Source organism: Limulus polyphemus, unplaced genomic scaffold (genome assembly GCF_000517525.1).
Source record: "Limulus polyphemus unplaced genomic scaffold, Limulus_polyphemus-2.1.2 Scaffold33, whole genome shotgun sequence".
Classification (NCBI taxonomy): domain Eukaryota; kingdom Metazoa; phylum Arthropoda; class Merostomata; order Xiphosura; family Limulidae; genus Limulus; species Limulus polyphemus.
In genome coordinates, this window is record NW_013665643.1 from 1,159,989 (window position 1) to 1,180,351 (window position 20,363).

General features: G+C 33.0%; 1 protein-coding gene across 2 annotated transcripts in view; it reads left to right on the forward strand.

The window, feature by feature from the left end:
- Positions 1–20,363, forward strand: part of LOC106460312 (potassium voltage-gated channel protein Shab-like) — a 159,155-nt gene that overhangs the window by 33,753 nt on the left and 105,039 nt on the right. The window contains exons 2-3 of one of the 2 annotated variants that reach the window (XM_022387381.1): positions 12,331–12,420; positions 16,455–17,521. In XM_022387381.1, coding sequence (XP_022243089.1) covers positions 16,781–17,521 — 741 coding nt within the window. In that variant the 5' untranslated portion in view covers positions 12,331–12,420; positions 16,455–16,780. Of the gene's footprint in view, positions 1–12,201; positions 12,421–16,454; positions 17,522–20,363 lie in introns of those variants that run through there. The other variant, XM_013920007.2, reaches the window with a different exon arrangement.

The window sequence follows — 20,363 nt, forward strand, 5'->3', positions numbered from 1 at the left end:
CAAAAATACAATAATTAAGATGTATGATATTTTTGAACATTCATTAGTTAACAGAAGCTATAATATTGTTAAACATTTATTAGTTAAAATAATTATATGATATTGAACATTCATTAATTAAAATAGGTGTATAATACTGCTTAGTATGTTTAATTATTTTGCCATTATACAACTCTCTTGAGAAATTAAAATTTTCTGGAGACCAATTGATAAATTTCATTAAATCACAGCCTACTTGTTGTAAGCTTGAGGTGGATTCATTTAATGTTTTTCTTTACTGTAGTAAAAGTGCTACTTTGAGTAAGGAAAATCGCCTGATGAATGATTAATAAAACATTCTAAGAGCTCAGTTGGTATTCAAATATTTAAACATTAACTTTTTTGTTTTGCATTTTAGATAATGATATGGCATTTATGATATAAGTCATATAAATACATTTGTACAATAGATATCTATATATGAACGTAACAACTTGCTCTAGACGTCAGGAAATGTACTAGAAATGTCACTTATTTTAAAATGTGACACAATAAATAACACATAGAATTAATTCAATTGCAGCGCAATGAATAATATTGCTTCAGTTCAAATTACTCAAGAAGCTGAATAGATAAATCATTATTACATTAAGTATATTATCATAGACTTTTTGAATTACACTGCCGAAACGTTTCCTGTTACCAATATTGTTAGAGGTATAAAGAGAAATAAAACTGGCCATACTTTCAGTGAAATAACAAATATATAAGATAAACTTGAACTTCTGCTATCAAAAAAATCTCAATCTATTATATATTATTTTAGTGTACGAATTCAGTCGGCTTCAGATCTGATATATATATAGAGAGAGAGATGCTTAATACTCTTGCACAGTAAGCGACTGGGTGTGTGTTTGTCAGGATCTCAGTATTTTATTAACGAGAAAACATATTTTTCTATTAACTTATTGATCCCCAGTGGCTCAATGGTAAAATTGAGGGCTTATAAGGTTTAAATTTGGGGTTCGATCCCTCAGTTCGCACAGAGCAAAATGACTCATTGTTTAGCTTTGCGCTTAATTACATCAAGAAGCTTTATTTCGGAAATATTTTTGAGTAATCGAACGACATTTCTAATTAATCTGAAACTATTTCTCACACCTCCTTTATAAATCCATTATTTCCGGTTTAATTTTAATTTTAAGTTTCTTCGTTCATCTTAAAATCGGACCAAATGAAGATTATTTATACAGCAAACAATCATATCAACATTACAAATAAAGATAACGGTGCAAAATTATACATGTTTATTTTGGTAAGATGTTTTCATGAAAGAGCGAGTGAAATTGATGCCACAAGATGCGTAAAACGAAAAAATACCGATGTTCCATGTAAATCACTTGAGGAACGAAAGGCTTAGCAGATACGCGAAAGTTAACATATTTTCATAGCGGTAAAGTGAGATAGAAAAAGAAAGCTTATGTTTTCGCATGAACTGATTAAAGATGCAAAAATATCAGCCCACGAAAGTGCTAAAGTGTTTGTTTGTTTTTTTCAAACGACGTTTTAAATACTTCAAGTGAATTTAAAATAATGTTTATTTTGGATAAATGCAAATACCAAGAGACGATCTTGAAAATATGCGGAGTTGAACGCGCCTACACTCTTTATATTTTATTAAACAGCTGTCTGAAGTATACATATGTTTTATTCGAATTATTCTAAGACCTATACATTTTGTTAATAAGACAATGACGCGCAATTATGGAATTGATAATTAGAAGAATTATATTGAACGAGAAAACCATTAAGTTGTTCCCATTATAATTTCACAGAAAACACATAAACCAATTAGTAAAAGAGTTACAACTTTAATAATAGCAGAGCATAATATTTTTTATTTCACATGTAAGAAATTCTACTTTTATTAGCATATTTGCAGAATTATGAAAATTAGAAATACATAAAGATATGCCCCCCAGTGGCACAGCGGTATGTCTGCGGACTTATAACGCTAGAATCCGGGTTTCGATACCCGTGGTGGGCAGAGCACAGATAGCCCATTGTGTAGCTTTGTGTTTAATTACAAACAAATATAAAGCTATAAAAATATTTTTGTTTGTTTGTTGTTAAGCGCAAAGCTACATAATGGGCTATATGTGCTCTGCCCACCACAGGTATCGAAACACAACTTCCAGCATTACAAGCCTACAGACTTACCGCTGTGCCACTTGGAGGAGGGCAATAAAATTATTAGCTGGCCATTGCATACCGCATGTTTTGCCGTTTGCCATTTTTATAAAGGCCGAGCGTGGCCCAGTGACTAGTGGACCGGGCTGTGAACGAGCTGTTCCGTGGCTTGCGTCCTGTTACTACCAAAAACAAATTGGGTTTCATACTCTGGGACTGTAGACGCGTTATAACAGTGACGGTCATATCCAACTATTCGTTCAGACAAAAGTAACCTAAGAATTGGCGGCGAGTGTTACTGAATAATATTGTTGAAGTAATGACGTGTTACATTACTTCAACATAGATTTTTGATTGTACATAAATACTGTTGTAAAACAATAAAAGCATCTGCTGTATGTTAGTAGCTTCCCGGGCCTACCTGTAACCAAAGGATGTCGGTACGTGAAGCCATGAAGGAGGAGCGCTAAAAAAATACGGGGGTATCCTTTGAGACCGATAGGTCACACGACGTCATAGTTCCAAAAAATAACGCCAGGGGACAGGTAGTTCCAGAATGTACTATTAAGGGTGGAAACGAGATCATCTATGCCGAATAGAGCGAGCAGATATTTGTTCTGTTGCTCGCAAACGAACCACCAGAGGGACATCGTTAAACCTGTCTGAACGTCATGAATGTCAAGTTTTTCCATGTTGTGCAAGAAAACAAAACAAAAAACGACCATTTCTTTCTCTATAGTTATAACACTATATTCGTTTCTGCATCATCATCATCAAGGTTAAATTTGTAATTTATAGTTTCATATCAACATCCATAATAAACAATGTATTTCAATGCGTAAAATTAATATGTATCAAATTGTATAGCATACGTCATGGTTTTCCCATATAATTATCCATATGTTATTTTAACATACAACCTACATAGAGAACTAATTTTTTGTATTCATATAAAACATATAAGCTCTAAATATATATATATATATATCGTATTCATCACATTAAGAAAGAAAAGCCTATTATTATAATAATTGTAGTTTTCAACTCAATATTGGTTTTTACGTTATCGTTAACTTTCTAATTTATAGTTTCATTCCAATATCAATAATAAACAAAACGTTTGAATATCTAAAAAAAGAATTATGTATTATAGTTTGAATACTTGTACAACTTATGTAATGATATATTCACGTACAGGAATGTTAACTTATAACATTCAAACTCTAAATATGTATCATATAAAAACATTAATTAACTATGCACAAACGAAAATGGACAGTAAGATTTTGTGTTAATTTCGTAATAAAAACAAAATGTTTGAATAAGTAAAATTAATATTTTATTTATTAGTTCCATATTTCTAGAACGTACTTCGTGATTTACTCTTGCAATTATGCATATACTAATTTTAGTTACAATCTTTGTAAAGAACTGTTTTCTATGTTAACCTAAAACATATTTATCGCATGCGTCATACTCACAGCCATAATTAAGTTAACTTCCCATTTACATAGTCAAAGGGACTATTTCGTTTTGCTTGACACTTAGTGTTCAAACTTCATAACTTTTTTTCGTCTCAATCATATAAACTAATAGCGATACAGAATGTACAACATGAAAAAAGGCGGTAAAATGTATTAAATTTATCATGACGCAAAAAGCCATGTTTACATTCAGAATACGTAAATTTAACACTTAAGTTATTACACTTTGATTATACAGACCTGCGAAGGTTTTATTGTCTTGAAAATGTTTTACATGTTCTGCAGTAATTCCTGTACGCTGAATCCGAAAATGATATCTATTTTTATTCATCACGTACAAATTTTTCACAAAACGTCATAACGCAATACATAAAAGAAAGACCACTACACGTGGTTTTGAGACTAAAAGACGTAGATTTCACAAAAGAAAATATGGATGCATGTTAGTTTGAAAAAGATAATGTCATGATTATGCATTTAGTGTTTTGTAAAACTGTGTAAAAAAAAAGTCAGTAAACTCATTTTTATGGGTGTTAAGGTCAAAACTCAGTGACATACAAAATCCGTTCATCTGCTAGTTAGGCTAAACGTAATTCTTAATGTATAGTGAACATAGTTTTTTTTTGTAAGCCATGTTTTGTATTGACAAATACAGTACATTAAATACTGTACATAGATACGAAAAAGCGTGTATTAAATCCATACTAATCACTTATAAACTAAGTTAAAAGTGCATTGTCTTACGCACATATTGAACCAAAATTGTTTGTTGTATAAGTCATTTGGAAATATTGCTATGCAGAAAGACGCTAATGTAAAACCAGACTTTGTATTTTCGTGGAGTAACCGATTCAGAGATAGTATCATTTGAAGAAAGTGTGTATATAGCAAAAGCCTAGTGTTTTGTACTTCAAAGTGAATGTTCTACAGAAAATCACAGAAGTTATGATGTGCTATGACAAAACATAAAATGATAAGTGTTGCGATTTATTTCAGTTAGTCTATCTATAATAATAAAAGGGCGTGTCTGTATGACCGCCATAACTCCAAGAGGAAAGAACCTAGAAACCTGAAACTTTGCACACATACTAAGTGGACCCTGAGGGTGTGCACTTGGGTATTATTATTTATACACGCGCGTGCGCATTGACATCTGTTTGAGAGGTAAGCAAGCGAAAAACCACATAGAAAAGAATATGTGACCGCCATAACTCCAAGAGCAAAGAACCTAGAAACATGAAATGTGCACCCATAATAAATGGACCCTGAGGGTATGCACCTGGGCATTATTACTTATCCATGTGCGTGGGCGCGTGCGCACCTTTTTAATGAGGCAAGCTAGCGAAAAACCGCATATATAAAATAAGCGGTTCCTTATTTTACAAATTATAGATAAAAATCACAGACAGACAGAAAACAACAAATATTTTTCTCACTTTTGTAGTTTATAAATTTCATTTTATACTTTCAACGCATAGACTCTTAACAACATATAAAAGCCATTATTGGAACGCATTGTTACCAAAATACGCTGGCTTTTCTATGAATTAGAAGTTGATATATAAGGAACCACTTCTTTTCTATGTGGTTTTTCGCTAGATTGCCTTTTTAAAAAGATGCGCGCCGTACGCACGCACGTGACTGTCTGTGATTTATACATATATATATAATTTGTAATATAAGGAACCGCTTCTTTAATTATAATATTATAATAAATATAACATTATTATTACATAGCGTGTCTGCCTGTGATTTATTTGGGAAAACAACCAACAGTAAAACATTTTAAAATATTTTGATGAAATGCGATAGAAATTTGTGATATCAAATATAAACGTGAAATATTTAACACAATGATAAAGTTCTTTGTTAATAAGTAATTCTTAATTTACAGTACTTTCTTTGCGGCTTTTTTTATGTTTCTGGAAAATAAAAATGTTTAAAATATTTTTGACCGTTCTTCAATGCTGCAATAGATTCAGAATACACACATTGACATAGTAATCTAGAATATTTCAACCTAATATCCCGAGTGAAGCCGGGTACTTTCACAAGTATAATATAAAATCTGTTTTCGAAAAGTCTACATATGTGAATGGATTTCATCTTCGGTAAGTCACTCATTCAGAAAACCATTTTACAAAGCATAATATTAGTGTCACTAGATGTAGTTGGAACAAAATGATTTCTAGAGTTTAACACCCTAAAGGGTTAAATCAGATGTAATGGGACAGAAGAATGTAAACGGTACTACATACATTTCATGATAGATTAAATACTGTTCATGTTTCGTTTTAACACAAACATTTCTAGGTTTTGAATGCCTTAGGTTGAATAAACAGTCCTTTTCAGGACTTAGTAGATTGTAACTTGGTGTATAGACATTCATATACGTAAACTGTAAAGTCAAACTGTACTGCATTACAGTTAGTTAATGAGATACATACAATATATATATAGAGAGAGAGTTTTAATGTTTTATGTTAATACAGAAAGTTGTCCTACACGTAGATTGTAAGGTTAAACTAATATATGTAAATTCATACGTGTAAACCATAAAATATGCTGTACAAATAATCCAAGTGTAACTAATTAAATATTAATTTTACGTACTGTGAATGGATTTCATCTTCGGTAAGTCACTCATTCAGAAAACCATTTTACAAAGCATAATATTAGTGTCACTAGATGTAGTTGGAACCTATATAGGTCATGATAAATTGAATACGGTCCCATTGCCTATTTTCTCCGTTGTACATGCTGTATCACATTTATTCTAAACGATTCAGAAGGAAATATCTATACTTTGAATGTTTTATGATATTTTAAAGACATTAGTTTTCTACATGGATTATAAGTTAAACTAACATATGGATAATATATGTATAAACCATAAAGTATGCTAAACCATTATTCAAACCGTAATACATAAAATATTGATTTTATATATTCAAAGACTGTTGACTACGAATGTTGAGGCGAAACGAGAAAGTTAACCATGCCATTGTTGCAGAATAGTGTTAGTATAGTGTTAAAAACTGTAGAGTGTGAAACAGTAGTTTTTGGTATAACTTGACGCAGCTTGGCAATCATATGAGGATAGGTTGAACAATAGGTTCTGCTTCACATCTAATTTTCTAAGGCACTTGTATTTATTGTATAATTACGCTAGTGAAAGTTGTTTCTCAGCAAATAACTTATGAGTCACTTTGTTTGCGGGATGTCTCATATTATATAATCTAGGTTTATACATTAGGATGTATAACTAGATGTACTTCCACAGGGTCCCCGAAAGTGTTCTGTTTCAAGAGTAAATGAAACCAAAATTAATAGTAACAAATATTTTTAATTCTTGCTTTTGAAATTCATATGACATGCTGAGTTGTAGCCTACGGACTGCATAATTATTCTCGTGATTTATGACATTCGCACGTTTTACTGACGTCACGACTACACATTGCAGGGTTAAGCGTCCCTTATACGACGTCATTTTAGTGTCTACTGACTGACTGACAGAAAATACTCTACTGCGAGTGGTTAAAGTAGTGCGAGGGGTTAAAACAGGAGACCCCGAAAGAGGGGCCGAAGCCCCCATATCTTTTGCAAACAATGTAGCCTTTAACGTATTATTATTACTCATAAGTGAAAAACTTACAAAATATAAAACTTCTATTGTTTTAATTGTGACAAAAACATTTTTTTTTATTTTAGGAGGACAAATAATACTGTTAATTTAAAATATGCCTCAGTTATTGAGACTATCAACCTCATTATGGTTTGTATACATTTTAGGTGTTCTTTATCATTCTTACAGGTAGTACATAATGGTTTTAGTTATACATTACACCTCATTACATTAATTTTAGGCTAACCTATAATGATCTAAGTAATTAAAATAGAGGCAATTTCCCCGAAATTTAATCAGTATACTAGAATATGTATATGTGTTTTTAAAGAATTGGACATTTACATCAGTAAGCATCGATCGAACAACATAGTTATCCTTATTGAAAACAAATAATACTGACCATACATTTGAATCTTTGTTTAACTTTTATCAAACATTGATTTAAACGAAACCGTAACATAAGTATATAAGCAGGAACAGTATTTGGATTTATTAAGAACTCTATACTTATTATGGTATTAACTTTATTACATCACAAGATCACGTAACCTTTTATTATCGACAGCCACGTATATCTTCAAAAAATGGGGAATAATCAGTGCTTAGATCCTAGTATATAAAAGGATTATAAAGCCATTCGTGGGCATGTTTTGTTGGCGCTATAAATGTTGTGATGTCGTTTACGGATTAAGTATTAGCTCCTCTGCTGCTTTCTTATTGTTGTTGACAAAGTTTAATTATGGAATAATGATTTAAATTAGAGAACCTTTGGCTCACTTTTATAATATTAGGAAATAAAAGACAGGTATTGTGAATAAGTAACCCTCACAAATTAATTATTCTTACATCAAAAATCTCATTATACGGCTTTATTGATAATTTCATGTCTAATTTTTATGTTATTTCTACGTTTAATTATATAAATGAAATTATACGAATTCAGACATTACTGCGTGTTTTGTTATTGATTACAAATTTTTCTTGGTTGAATATTGTACAATTACGGATTTCTACACACTGTGCAATGAATTTCCACTGTGGATAAATGAACTTCTTAATGACTACGCTTTTCTACAATACGTTAAAAACAAGTTAACTTACGCTAACAGAATACGTATTGATTGTTTTACAATTCATACTTGTAGAAACGCATTCAACGTTCTTAAATTAAGAAGTACTTTACACACTAAAAATCCGGAGAATAATTACTTACTAAGTTGTTTCTACAAGATTTTTCGCCTCGTTGCTAAAAATGGGTTGAAATGTAACTTAAGTAAATTAAGAATTCGCGTATGTTTTTAAGTGAGCATTTTTTCTATACATGGAAAATTCTTGGTTTTCCTATTTGTTAAAGTACAATGATTCTTTAATAGGTATGGATAATAGAAGACAGACAGACCTGGTACATAAGTTATGAAAGACAAAAACGTAAAATGTTCAGACTATTCGTCCGTTAAGAAGTCAAACGGTTCCAAAACATAATTTCTATATAATCAACTGTATGCAACTTGAATGTTATCAGGTCACAAACTTAAAGTTCAAAGGCATTGATAAAACCATTACGTCTAAAAGCACATAAAAATAAGAATGAATAAATAAATAATATTCGGAAACCGTAGAGTAAAAATGTACAATTCTGTTAATTTCCCTTTATTTTTATTTGTTAAGGCCTTACATGTGGTCTAATACTATATAATGATATAAGTATTCTAAAAAAGAGGTAATTATACATCATGATGTATGAACGTAGAGTATATTATATATGATATACCGCAAATACACACAAGAGTGACCCCTAAGCTATTTGTTGAGAAAATACTTTCACTGGCGATATTATAAAAACAAATACAAGTGCCTTAGAACATTATATTTGATATAAAGATAAAGTGTTTTAAATGATGTACGGCTTAATTTTAATATTGGTATATTATACACGTGACGATGATCTAGGATTTACTTTTAAAATGTTACACAATACATGTGACCATGATATGAGGCTTATTTTCACATTGTTCTATTAGACACGTGACCATGATCTCTACCTCATTTTGCACATTGTTATATAATACACATAATCTGGGGTTTACTTTTAACAATGTTATACTATGCACGTCACCATGACATGGAGCTTACTTTTAGCAATATTATATTATACACGTAATAATGATGTGGAGCTTACTTTTAACATTGTTATGCTATACACGTGACCATGATCTCTGGCTCATTTTGTACATTGTCATACACTACACGTCCACACGATCTGGGCTTACATTTAACATTGATTTGAGGCTAACGTTTAACATTGTTATGCTTTACACGGGACCATGATCTGGGGCTTATCTTTATCACTGTTATTCTGGTTAGGAAAATCTTCTGAGAGTCAAGGACCATTTAGATTGCAAAACGCTGGCATGATAAATAAACACTTCTTGTTGATTCAAAAATACATTACAAACTAGCTGGAGTACCCGTCCCCGTTATGTGAATTCAGGGTTAATGAAAGGTTATCTTCGGACATGAAAAGATTCTTCCCATATATGTAATTGTAGAAAACGCAAAAACGTCCATAGAAACTGCAAAACACAAAATGTAAAACCGCAACTTTGCATGTATCTTTCCATGAACCCAACGAACCTCCACACCAAATTTGATGAAGATACATCAGTAGGGGCGAAGTAGTAGTAAAAAACGCAAAATGCAAAACTGAAAGTTTGTATGTATTCCCGCATAGACATAATGAACTTCCATACCAATTTTGATGAAGATCGCATAGACCTAATAAACCTCCATACCAATTTTGGTGAAGATCACATAGACCTAATAAACCTCCGTACAAATTTTGATGAAGATCGCATAGACCTAATGGACCTCCATACCAATTTTGGTGAAGATCGCATAGACCTAATGAACCTCCATACCAATTTTGGTGAAGATCGCATAGACCTAATGAATCTCCATACTGATTTTGATGAAGATCGCACAGACCTAATAAACCTCCGTACAAATTTTGATGAAGATCGCATAGACCTAATGGACCTCCATACCAATTTTGGTGAAGATCACATAGACATAATAAACCTCCATACAATTGTTGATGAAGATCACATAGACCTAATAAACCTCCATACAAATTTTGATGAAGATCGCATAGACCTAATGAACCACCATACCAATTTTGGTGAAGATCGCATAGACCTAATGAATCTCCATACTGATTTTGATGAAGATCGCACAGACCTAATGTACCTCCATGCGAATTTTGGTGAAGATCCATACACACCCTGCAAAGTAGTTACATGGAAATAGAACTGACAACAGACAGTACTTTAATATTCATATAGATGCGCTACAAGGATCTTTTTCATGAAAGTTTGGAAGATATCGAATTATGAAATAATGAACTATTGTTTCTTTTCTGCGTTTCTTAAAAGTTTAAAGAAATCTCGAGAACTACCTTTAAAAAATAACCGGTTTAGTCTCTGTTGTCAATGTTCTAACAAACTTAGCACATATCACTCTTGTTTCATAAGCTTATGACTAGCGAGATGACAATATGACCAGTCTTTATAGTTAAGTTAGGCCTAGTTTTCCTTGATAATTCCGGGTTCAACACCTTAACTTACATTAACTTAAAAATTCATTTTTATGGAGAATCTGGTAATTAGTATTCCTTTGTTGTTGTATGTGTAGCTTTAATTAACATTTTCTTTGGCTTTAAGAAAGAATTAATTCTTAGACGAACTAACATGTTTAGCATGTTTTTTGTACGAAAAGCAAGCCTTACTTTCTGATAAAGCCTTCTGATTTTCACTTTTTTTATGTTCATGAAAGCCTTACTTGTTGGTGTTAATTCTATGTTTTTGCACTTTCTTTCAAGAGAAGCCAAAAATTGCATAATAATTTCTTGAAAATCACTTCGTTTTTGGTATTTAAGTAAAATCCATTTTGGTGACACTTTCAATATTTGTTGGGTTTTTTTTTCAATTTTAATTTAATACTAAAAAACTGTATAATTAACCATTTCTTTAGCTCTAAATGAGACTTAACGTTTGATGGTAAGACAACCCAGTGACAAATATTTTTCTTGTGGCAACTTAAATAATAATCCTATCTATATTTAAAAGTCACTAAAACTTTGGTAGTGTTCCTATAACTATATGGTTTTTTTTAAGGAGAGGGAGACTAAGTTTTTCTGAAACTTCTAAAACTAGATTTAAATGTCATGTAAAAATACATAGATAATATTAGTTTAAGTATATCATTTTCTAGGTGCAGTTAGAGTAGCGTATACAAGCTAAAATTTTTCCTCTCGTCGATATTATCCTGCCCCACCCAACCCAGATGTGTGGGTTCAGTCTTTATCGACTTGAGCTGTGGACCAAATATTTCGAGCTACAGGGTTTACCAGACAGAAAGAAACGTTCTTTCGTGATCTTTCAGCTGTTGTTACTGAGACTGCGCAGTGAGTTAAGAAATAATAGCATTCATTTATTGATTAAAGATTCTGTCTGTTGCATTCACGTTGTCAGTGTAAACATTCTGCGTCACTAGGAAAACACTTTTTACGACACTTAAAGACCGTCACCAGCATATATCTATTACGTTTTGTTTATGATTTTTCTCTCACTATGAATAAAAAATCTTATTAAAACTAGCTTTGCAAGTCATTCAGTAAACTACATTTTTCAAAGAATCTTCAGCTCAATTGTTAATTTCCCATATAATTGTAAATGGTCCCTAACGTGTATGACAAAAATACATGCAAGCTCCCTCTGTGTGTTCTTAACATTGCATGTTTGGAAAGAAGTGAGAAGCAGGTCGTATGAAATATTGATCATATTACCCTTCCTTCCGTGAAAGGTAGTTCATGACAGACTCTTGTTGAAATCAAAGTCATGCAATAAAAAGTTAGCTATTTCATCCTTGAAATTCGGAAATCTGTGTTAACACTACTTTGACTGAAAAAAGTCGTGAACTTCTGTGAATACTGCTATGTCATGGACTTTATGTATTTACGTTAATTTAATTTAAAATGTTCTGATCTTTCAGTTTCAAAGTGGAAGAACTGAAGTTACTCTCACGAATGACACTTCGTTTTACTGTTGCCGAGTGTTAGTATACAACAGCCTCTTTGTGTTGGTAAGTACGACTATACTCTCTTCAGTAGCTAAGTGCAACGTATTCACTTTCTGTAAACATTATGAAGATGGTGAGTTGTAATGTATGATAATCACTTTACGATTATCAGTAACAGTGTAAGATAATACAGCATAGCAGGTGAGTGGTGAAGTGTACAATAACCAGTCCGTGATGATGAATAATAGTGTATAATAAACACACCGTGATGATGAGTAATAGTGTACAATATACACCCCATTATGATGAGTAGTAGTGTATAATAAACACACCGTGATGATAAGTAGTAGTGTACAATAAACACTCCGTGATGATAAGTAGTAGTGTACAATATACACCCCATTATGATGAGTAATAGTGTACAATATACACCCCATTATGATGAGTAACAGTGTACAATATACACTTTGTGATGATTAGTAGTACACAATAACTGCTCCATTATGATGAGTAATAGTGTACAATAAACACTGATTGATGATAACTAGTAGTGTACAATAAACACTAAGTGATGATAAGTAGTAGTGTACAATAAACACTAGGTGATAATGGATAGTAGTACACAATAACAACTCCATGACGATAGATAGTAGTACACAATAACCACTCCATGACGACAGATAGTAGTACACAATAACAACTCCATGACGACAGATAGTAGTACACAATAACCACTCCATGACGACAGATAGTAATACACAATAACCACTTCATGACGACAGATAGTAATACACAATAACCACTTCATGACGATAGATAGTAATACACAATAACTGCTCCATTATGATGAGTAATAGTGTACAATAAACACTCCGTGATGATGAGTAGTAATGTACATTAAACACTCCATGATGATGAGTAATAGTGTACAATAAACACTCCGTGATGATGAGTAGTAATGTACATTAAACACTCCGTGATGATGAGTAGTAATGTACATTAAACACTCCATGATGACGAGTAGTAGTGTACATAACCACTCCATGATGATGAATATTAGTATACAATTACCAATCCATGATGATGAGTTTTAGAGTACAATAAAGACCCTGATGATGAGTAGTAATTTTCAATAACCACTCTATGATGATGAGTAATAGAGTACAATAGCCATTCCGACAGGGTGAATATTTGTGTACAGTAAATATATCGTGATGTGCTGTTTATACACGACATCAAAAACCTGAACAAAGGTTCTTTATCAGAAACATTTCTTATCCTTAATGTTGCCATCTGTGATAAAATGTAGAAGGCAATTGAAGAGTGTGAAAAGATGATTGAAACTAACCCAAATTTGAGGGTTATAACCCACCCCGTAGCTTCCCACTGAGCATCCATAAGACATACATAACTGATGCTAATTCTTAAAGTGTTCATATTATTATTTTTTCTTTCGTGAAAGGTATTCAGCTCAAACTTTAACTCTTTCAGGAATTCACGAAAAAGTGTTTCGTAACTTACACTATCATATATTAGTTAGTTTTTTTTCTGCACTGTTTATGTGAAATGTTTGCCAGCTTCTCGTACGATGGTTCTTAGTTTCAATTGTTTCAATTTATTATATGTTGTGCAATATACAATAAGTTTCCAGTGGCTGAATTTTGTAAATCAAAACAATTGAGCAAAACACGACTCTTCTGTGTATAACTAAAACTTTGAACATCAGGTTTTATTAGCATCATATGGTGGATATTCATTAGGCCTGACTTTAGTTTTAAAAACGAAAGTGAGCTAGTTACACTCAACTGTGCTTTTACTTAATGCTGGATATGTCAGTTCACTTCTGCAGAGAGTAGTGCATATTGAAACATTACTCAAGGACTAAAAGTGTATCTAAAGAACACCATTCAACCACTAATCAAAACATGTAGCGTCGAATGCAATTTTCTTATTCCAGTTAATTGCATCATTCGGGTAATTAACTGTAATATTTTAAAAGGTCTGCAACTGACATTGCTCAACATAAAAATCAGTATAAAAATGTTAAACTACTTCTTTTTTCTCTTTTTCAGGGAGGGGGAGCATATGATACCCTACCCCATTAATTGTCATCAAAGGATAATATTATCATTAACATTTAAACAATTTGGCCAAAAAATTTCAAAGAAACTTCAATCCCAATAATACGTTTGATTTAACGTTCTTGGGGAAATAATCATATACAAAAACTCATTTTTTTTCCGGGTATTCCAATGATAAATTATGTGTGGTTGTTTAAAGTGGAATTTCTGAGTACTATATTCCTTATTATATGTGCAAGATGAAAACACTTGTGTCGTTTGACACAGAAGCTGGTAAGTAGATTGCAAGAATAAATAGACAAGCAAGATGAATAGATAAATACTGGGTTCTATTCAGTTGTTTGCTGATGAAGGACTCTATTTAAAAGTAATAATGCACATTTTTTACGGAATATAATTCAGTTGGGAGGTAGTTTTCTTCAAAGACAGATTCAACTTTCCTCAAAAGTTAACTCCAGTTTCTGCAAGATTAACGAAAATGTTTAAATGTGGCAAACAAAAATGGCTGGAAAGAGAATGTTCTCTGCCTGCTGTTTAACATATTTTAAGACCTTATGATTCATCGTTTTTTTGTTTGTTTATTTGCCTGTTGTAGTTGCTTGGTTTTGTGTTGTTGTTGTTTGGGTTTTTTTGGGGGAGAGGTAATTGTAATTATTTGTTTAATTATACTAACGTAATATCGTGCACATAAAACAATTTAAAATAACTGTTTTTATACATGCTACCAATGATAAAGCAAAATTACTGTTATGAAATAACGTCAATCATTTTTCTCAGTCCATCGTTACTTAAATCAGTTATCTAATTATAAGAAGTGGTATCGAAAATAAAACTGATTGAACATCCAGTTTTCTATGGGCAGGAATAAGCGCTGGTGGACATATCAACCTCTACATTTTATGTAATGGTACTACTAATGCCACATATTACAGGGTCCATATCTTGAGATCTTTTGTATTGTTATAGTACTGAAACTAACTCTGACTTCAGCTTAACAGATGCTAAAACATATTCCAACCATATTAAACTGGTCGATATATTACTTGAAGAAGTAAGAATTAAACGAACAAAGTGGTTTTACGCTTAATGGATAATGTGTTGGATATATCTGAGATACATCTTTCCAAATGTTTCCAAGCACAAAAGATGTCATGGGATCATCTCTGTCAGAGAAGTGGTCGATGATACCTTAGAATTGTATCAAACTCTTATTTCAAGCATGCAACACTGGTCTCACTCAGTTGTTGTTCTTGGTGATCATACTCCGTACTAAAGTGAAATGCAATGGTTGTAACAACATAAAGTCAGTTCTTCCAAATGTGTGTTCACACTCATATACGAAACGACCAATAGACTAAATGACCAATCATTTGCATTCAGATCACAGAACGGATCGTCAGATGCCTGATTTGTGTAACAATGAACAATGGTTATAGCATCCAATTATCCTTTAACTCTTTTGTGGAATATATATTAGCATTAATTACAGTGTAATAGTAGCCTTTAGGCGTAGATTTGTGTCCATTATTTAGTTATTTCACAAACCTAATGTGCATTGTATATAGAGCTGCAAATGGTATTGTATTTTTGTATTATTCACTCTTTGTTTTAATTAATTCATTCTATTCTTGTAAGATTGGATCAGCATCATGACATTAACCAAAATATGTCGTAGTAATATTTTTCCATACAATTCGAATTACAAAAAAAAATATGGACATCCATTTTATTAAACTGCATATTTATTAGAGAATTACAAATATGTTCATTTGTTAATACGTCTGACCAGCAGAATACTGTAACTGATTTAGTTTGTGTGAACTTTGAGCTTGAAAATATAAAATCAGGATATTGGATACACAATAAGTATCCTTTGGAATGATAAAATCTGAAGATTTTGGTATTATTGATGGACAATGCTCGAAATATCGATTTCTTGTTTCTTACTAATATGATAAATGCTTGTTATTGAATTGAAAAATTGTGTTTCAATCAAATTTTAATTTCTATTTATAGGAAGGAAAGACAACAATTATGGACAAACACCAAGTCTTTACATCTTTCAGCAAATTCTGTTTCAAGCTTTGTCAAATGCGTGAAAACTATCTTACGGTTGTTTTTCCCATTTATAATTTTGGAGGTAGTCACTAATGGTAACCTAGTGAAGTAAGTATGGAGAATATAAAGTATAACCCTGCATTAACTTAGATTTCATTCGTCATGCAACGTCCTCTCTCAAATGTAGTATTTCCTTCACCCTGAAGCGGATCTACACTCCTGACTGTCAGACCAATCAACTACCAAGGCTTGTTCTCGCGGTGGCACCTTTTGAAACCGTGAGTATGACAGGCTCAGAGAAGGTGGACAAACCAGGAGCGGGATCGCCCCCTGTCCCACCACCGTACAGTACGACTTCTCCAACCCACCAAATTCATCAACCACCACTTTTCCAAGATGGCTGTGCACCGTTTCAGAGCGTTGCTGCTGACACCCTCCCTACGAGTGGAATCATGCCTCTCCAATGCAACATGCATCGGACACACTCAAGATCAATGTCATCGTTGCACCCTGAACCTTTCATGATCATGCGCAGTAAAGCTTTAAATCGGAGAATCACCATCAATGTTGGAGGAGTGAAGCATGAAGTACTGTGGCGCACTCTAGAAAGGCTTCCACACACCAGGCTAGGCCGTCTACGGGAGTGTAACACACATGAGGCGATCATGGAGTTGTGCGACGACTACAGTCTAGTGGACAACGAATATTTCTTCGACCGTCATCCGCGGTCGTTCAGCTCAGTGCTCAACTTCTACCGAACGGGAAAGCTCCACCTGGTGGAAGAAATGTGCGTGTTAGCCTTCAGCGACGACCTTGAGTATTGGGGCATCGATGAGTTATACTTAGAGTCTTGCTGCCAGCACAAATACCACCAGCGAAAAGAGCATGTACATGAAGAGATGCGTAAAGAAGCTGAATCTCTTAGAAAGGGGGAAGAAGAAGAATTTGGAGAAGGGCGCTTAGCCCAATATCAGAAGTTCCTGTGGGACCTTCTTGAGAAACCAACGTCGTCTCTAGCAGCAAGGGTGAGTTATACCACAATTTCTTAACCGATATCCATTGCAGTATTTTGTGTACTAAATTCAACAGCATTGGATGATGGAATCAAATTATATAGAGAAACAAGAAAAATGCTCTTTTACCATCAAAAAAGATTTGTCACTGTCATATAGTCTTTGCAAAAGGCTTCGATATTAAACCTAATCTAAATCTTTCTTTTTAAAATGGATTAGAATAAAACACAGTAACATACAACAAAGAAAAGACATAAATTGCTTCAAAAATGTTCCGTTCTTTTTCCTATCTCAAAAGGAAACTGTGGACTTCTTTACTTTATGTTACGCTAGTAAGAAATAAGACACAATTCACAAACGTTTCTCCTTTATGCATTGTTTTGTAATAGTTGGCTTAGGTACAAGATTCAATATATCAAATTTATTACCTTCTTCTTCTTCTTTTGGAATCATTTTCTGAATTTTGGCAGCATTATCCATTGTTGGTGTAAGCTAAGTTTCTTTGCATGTCTGATGAAGATTCTAGGTTAAGACAGATTACAGCTAGGAATTCAATACATCGTGGAAAAGAAAGACATCTGGTACATATATTTGAACAATAAATAAATATATATATATATATATATATATATATATACTAGTAAAAGTACGCAACTTCGCTCGGGATATTAAGTTGTTTTATTCTAGATTACTATGTCAGTTTGTGTATTCTAAACCCATTTTAGCATAAAAGTATAACCAATATACTTTTGTTACGTCTGCGTATTTGTTTGTCTCTAATTTATATCTATAATTTGTAATACAAAGAACCAATTTTTTTACTATGTAGTTTTCTACCCTTTCATCTCTCATTAAAAAGATGCGCACGCACGTACATAAGTAATAATACCCAGATGCAAGCCCTCAGGGTCCACTTAGTTAGGGAGCAAAATTTCAAATTTCTAGGTTCTTTCCTCTTGGAGCTATGACGGTGACAAATACACAGACATGTACGCGCACGCACACTCGTGCGTGTCTGTCTGTCTGTGATGATTTATATTTGTAATTTAAGGATCTACTTCTTTTCTATGTGATTTTACGCTAGCTTGCCACATAAAAAGATGCGCATTCTCGCACGCACGTGCACGTTTCTTTTCTATGTTTTTGTCGCATAAAACGTTGCACACGCGCATGCGCAAACGCTCGTAGAGAAGTAATAATACCTAGGTGCAAACCCTTAGTTTTTGTACAAAATTTCAGGTTTATAGGTTCTTTTCCCTTGGAGCTATGACGGTCACACACAAACACACAGACACGCCCTTTTATTATTATAGATATATCTTTTACATGACACACTTTTTCTGTAATAATGTAAAATTTTGCATCATATGATATTTTAAAATATTTTAAATACACCTCATGGCTTCTATACTGGAAGTGTATTTGGGTTCTTGAAACTTCTTTGTGTGGTTTTTCCTCGTAATAAAAGTATATTACTCATTTTGTTATATAAATTTACAATCAAACTTTTTTCCTGTCTAAACCGGATAAATATTTTCTTGAGCAGTTTATCCAAACACGTCTCCCAAAACTTTAGATATTTTATATAGAGGAATCTTCATTTCAACCATTTACACTGCACAATACAATTACAAAATAATCAGCATTAGTAACTGTATAGCTATAACAAGGCAAAATCACTGTTATAACGTTAATCATTCCCTCGGCCTTCTGATGATCAGTCAATGGATCTGAACTACGAATGGTTCATTATTCAGCCTACGCTACATTTATACAGTCTTGTCTCCTTGAAGTGAAGCACAGCACTTATAATTCTCCAAATTGTTTACATCTGTGGCTAGACCTCATAGAAGACATCTGGGTGTTTCTTTCATGTAGCAAGTCATGGGACAAATTAGGCTGACCAATCACAACAGGATATCATCCATTGTTGCAAGTGTAACAAATTACCCTTAGTAGAATGTGGAACCGCTTCCAAATTAATGGTATAATTGCTTTAACACTTAGACAAAGCAGATAAATGTTATCTGTCTGACTAGCCATGTAGTGCACCTACTCTGATACTGAAGCAAATGTTCGCAGCCATATCAGTGTACTGACGATTAAAAACATACTTCACAATAGCATTTTTTGTACGACAAGTACCCAGTGAGGTGCATTCTTCTCACAGTAAGGCACTAAACAGTTCGGATACAACGATGCCAAAAATACAGCCAATGAACCAACGACACTTAGAACAATATTTTATGTACACTTGAGTTGCTTTTCACCTTGCAGCTAGGCTTACATCAATTTATAGAGAATCTAAACCATATCCAAATTTATTTTCATACAGGAAAATATGGCAGTTGTAGATGTGCGGTGTAGGCTGAGATAAACGCTAGTGGACATACTGACGTTGAATACTATGGATTGGTACCATTAAAGTCGTACATAATAGGAACCATATCCTATGATTCTTTGAGGTGCAATATGGGATAATTTTAGGAAACACTTCGCACCACAGCGTCCAGAAACAGCTCTTCTAAACATAAGTTCGAGAATACCTTATCAACACTGATTTTAAGCATGCGACATCGATAAAGCTACCTTAACTGTTCATGGTAATCATAATTCCTATTGGAGTGAAATGCCATGAATTGTAAAGATGTGAAGTCTCCTCTATTGAATGTTTATTTACGAGTGTAAGCTGAATGACTAACCCTTTGTATTTAAAACTACATGACAGATCACTAATTTTTATAAAAAATAAACCGAGTGGAATGACTGGCATTATTCTAAAACCAGTGGTTTTTCCTTTTTGTATCTAAAATAGACTAAGCCCTTTTATATTAAAAAAAAATCATTGGAACAT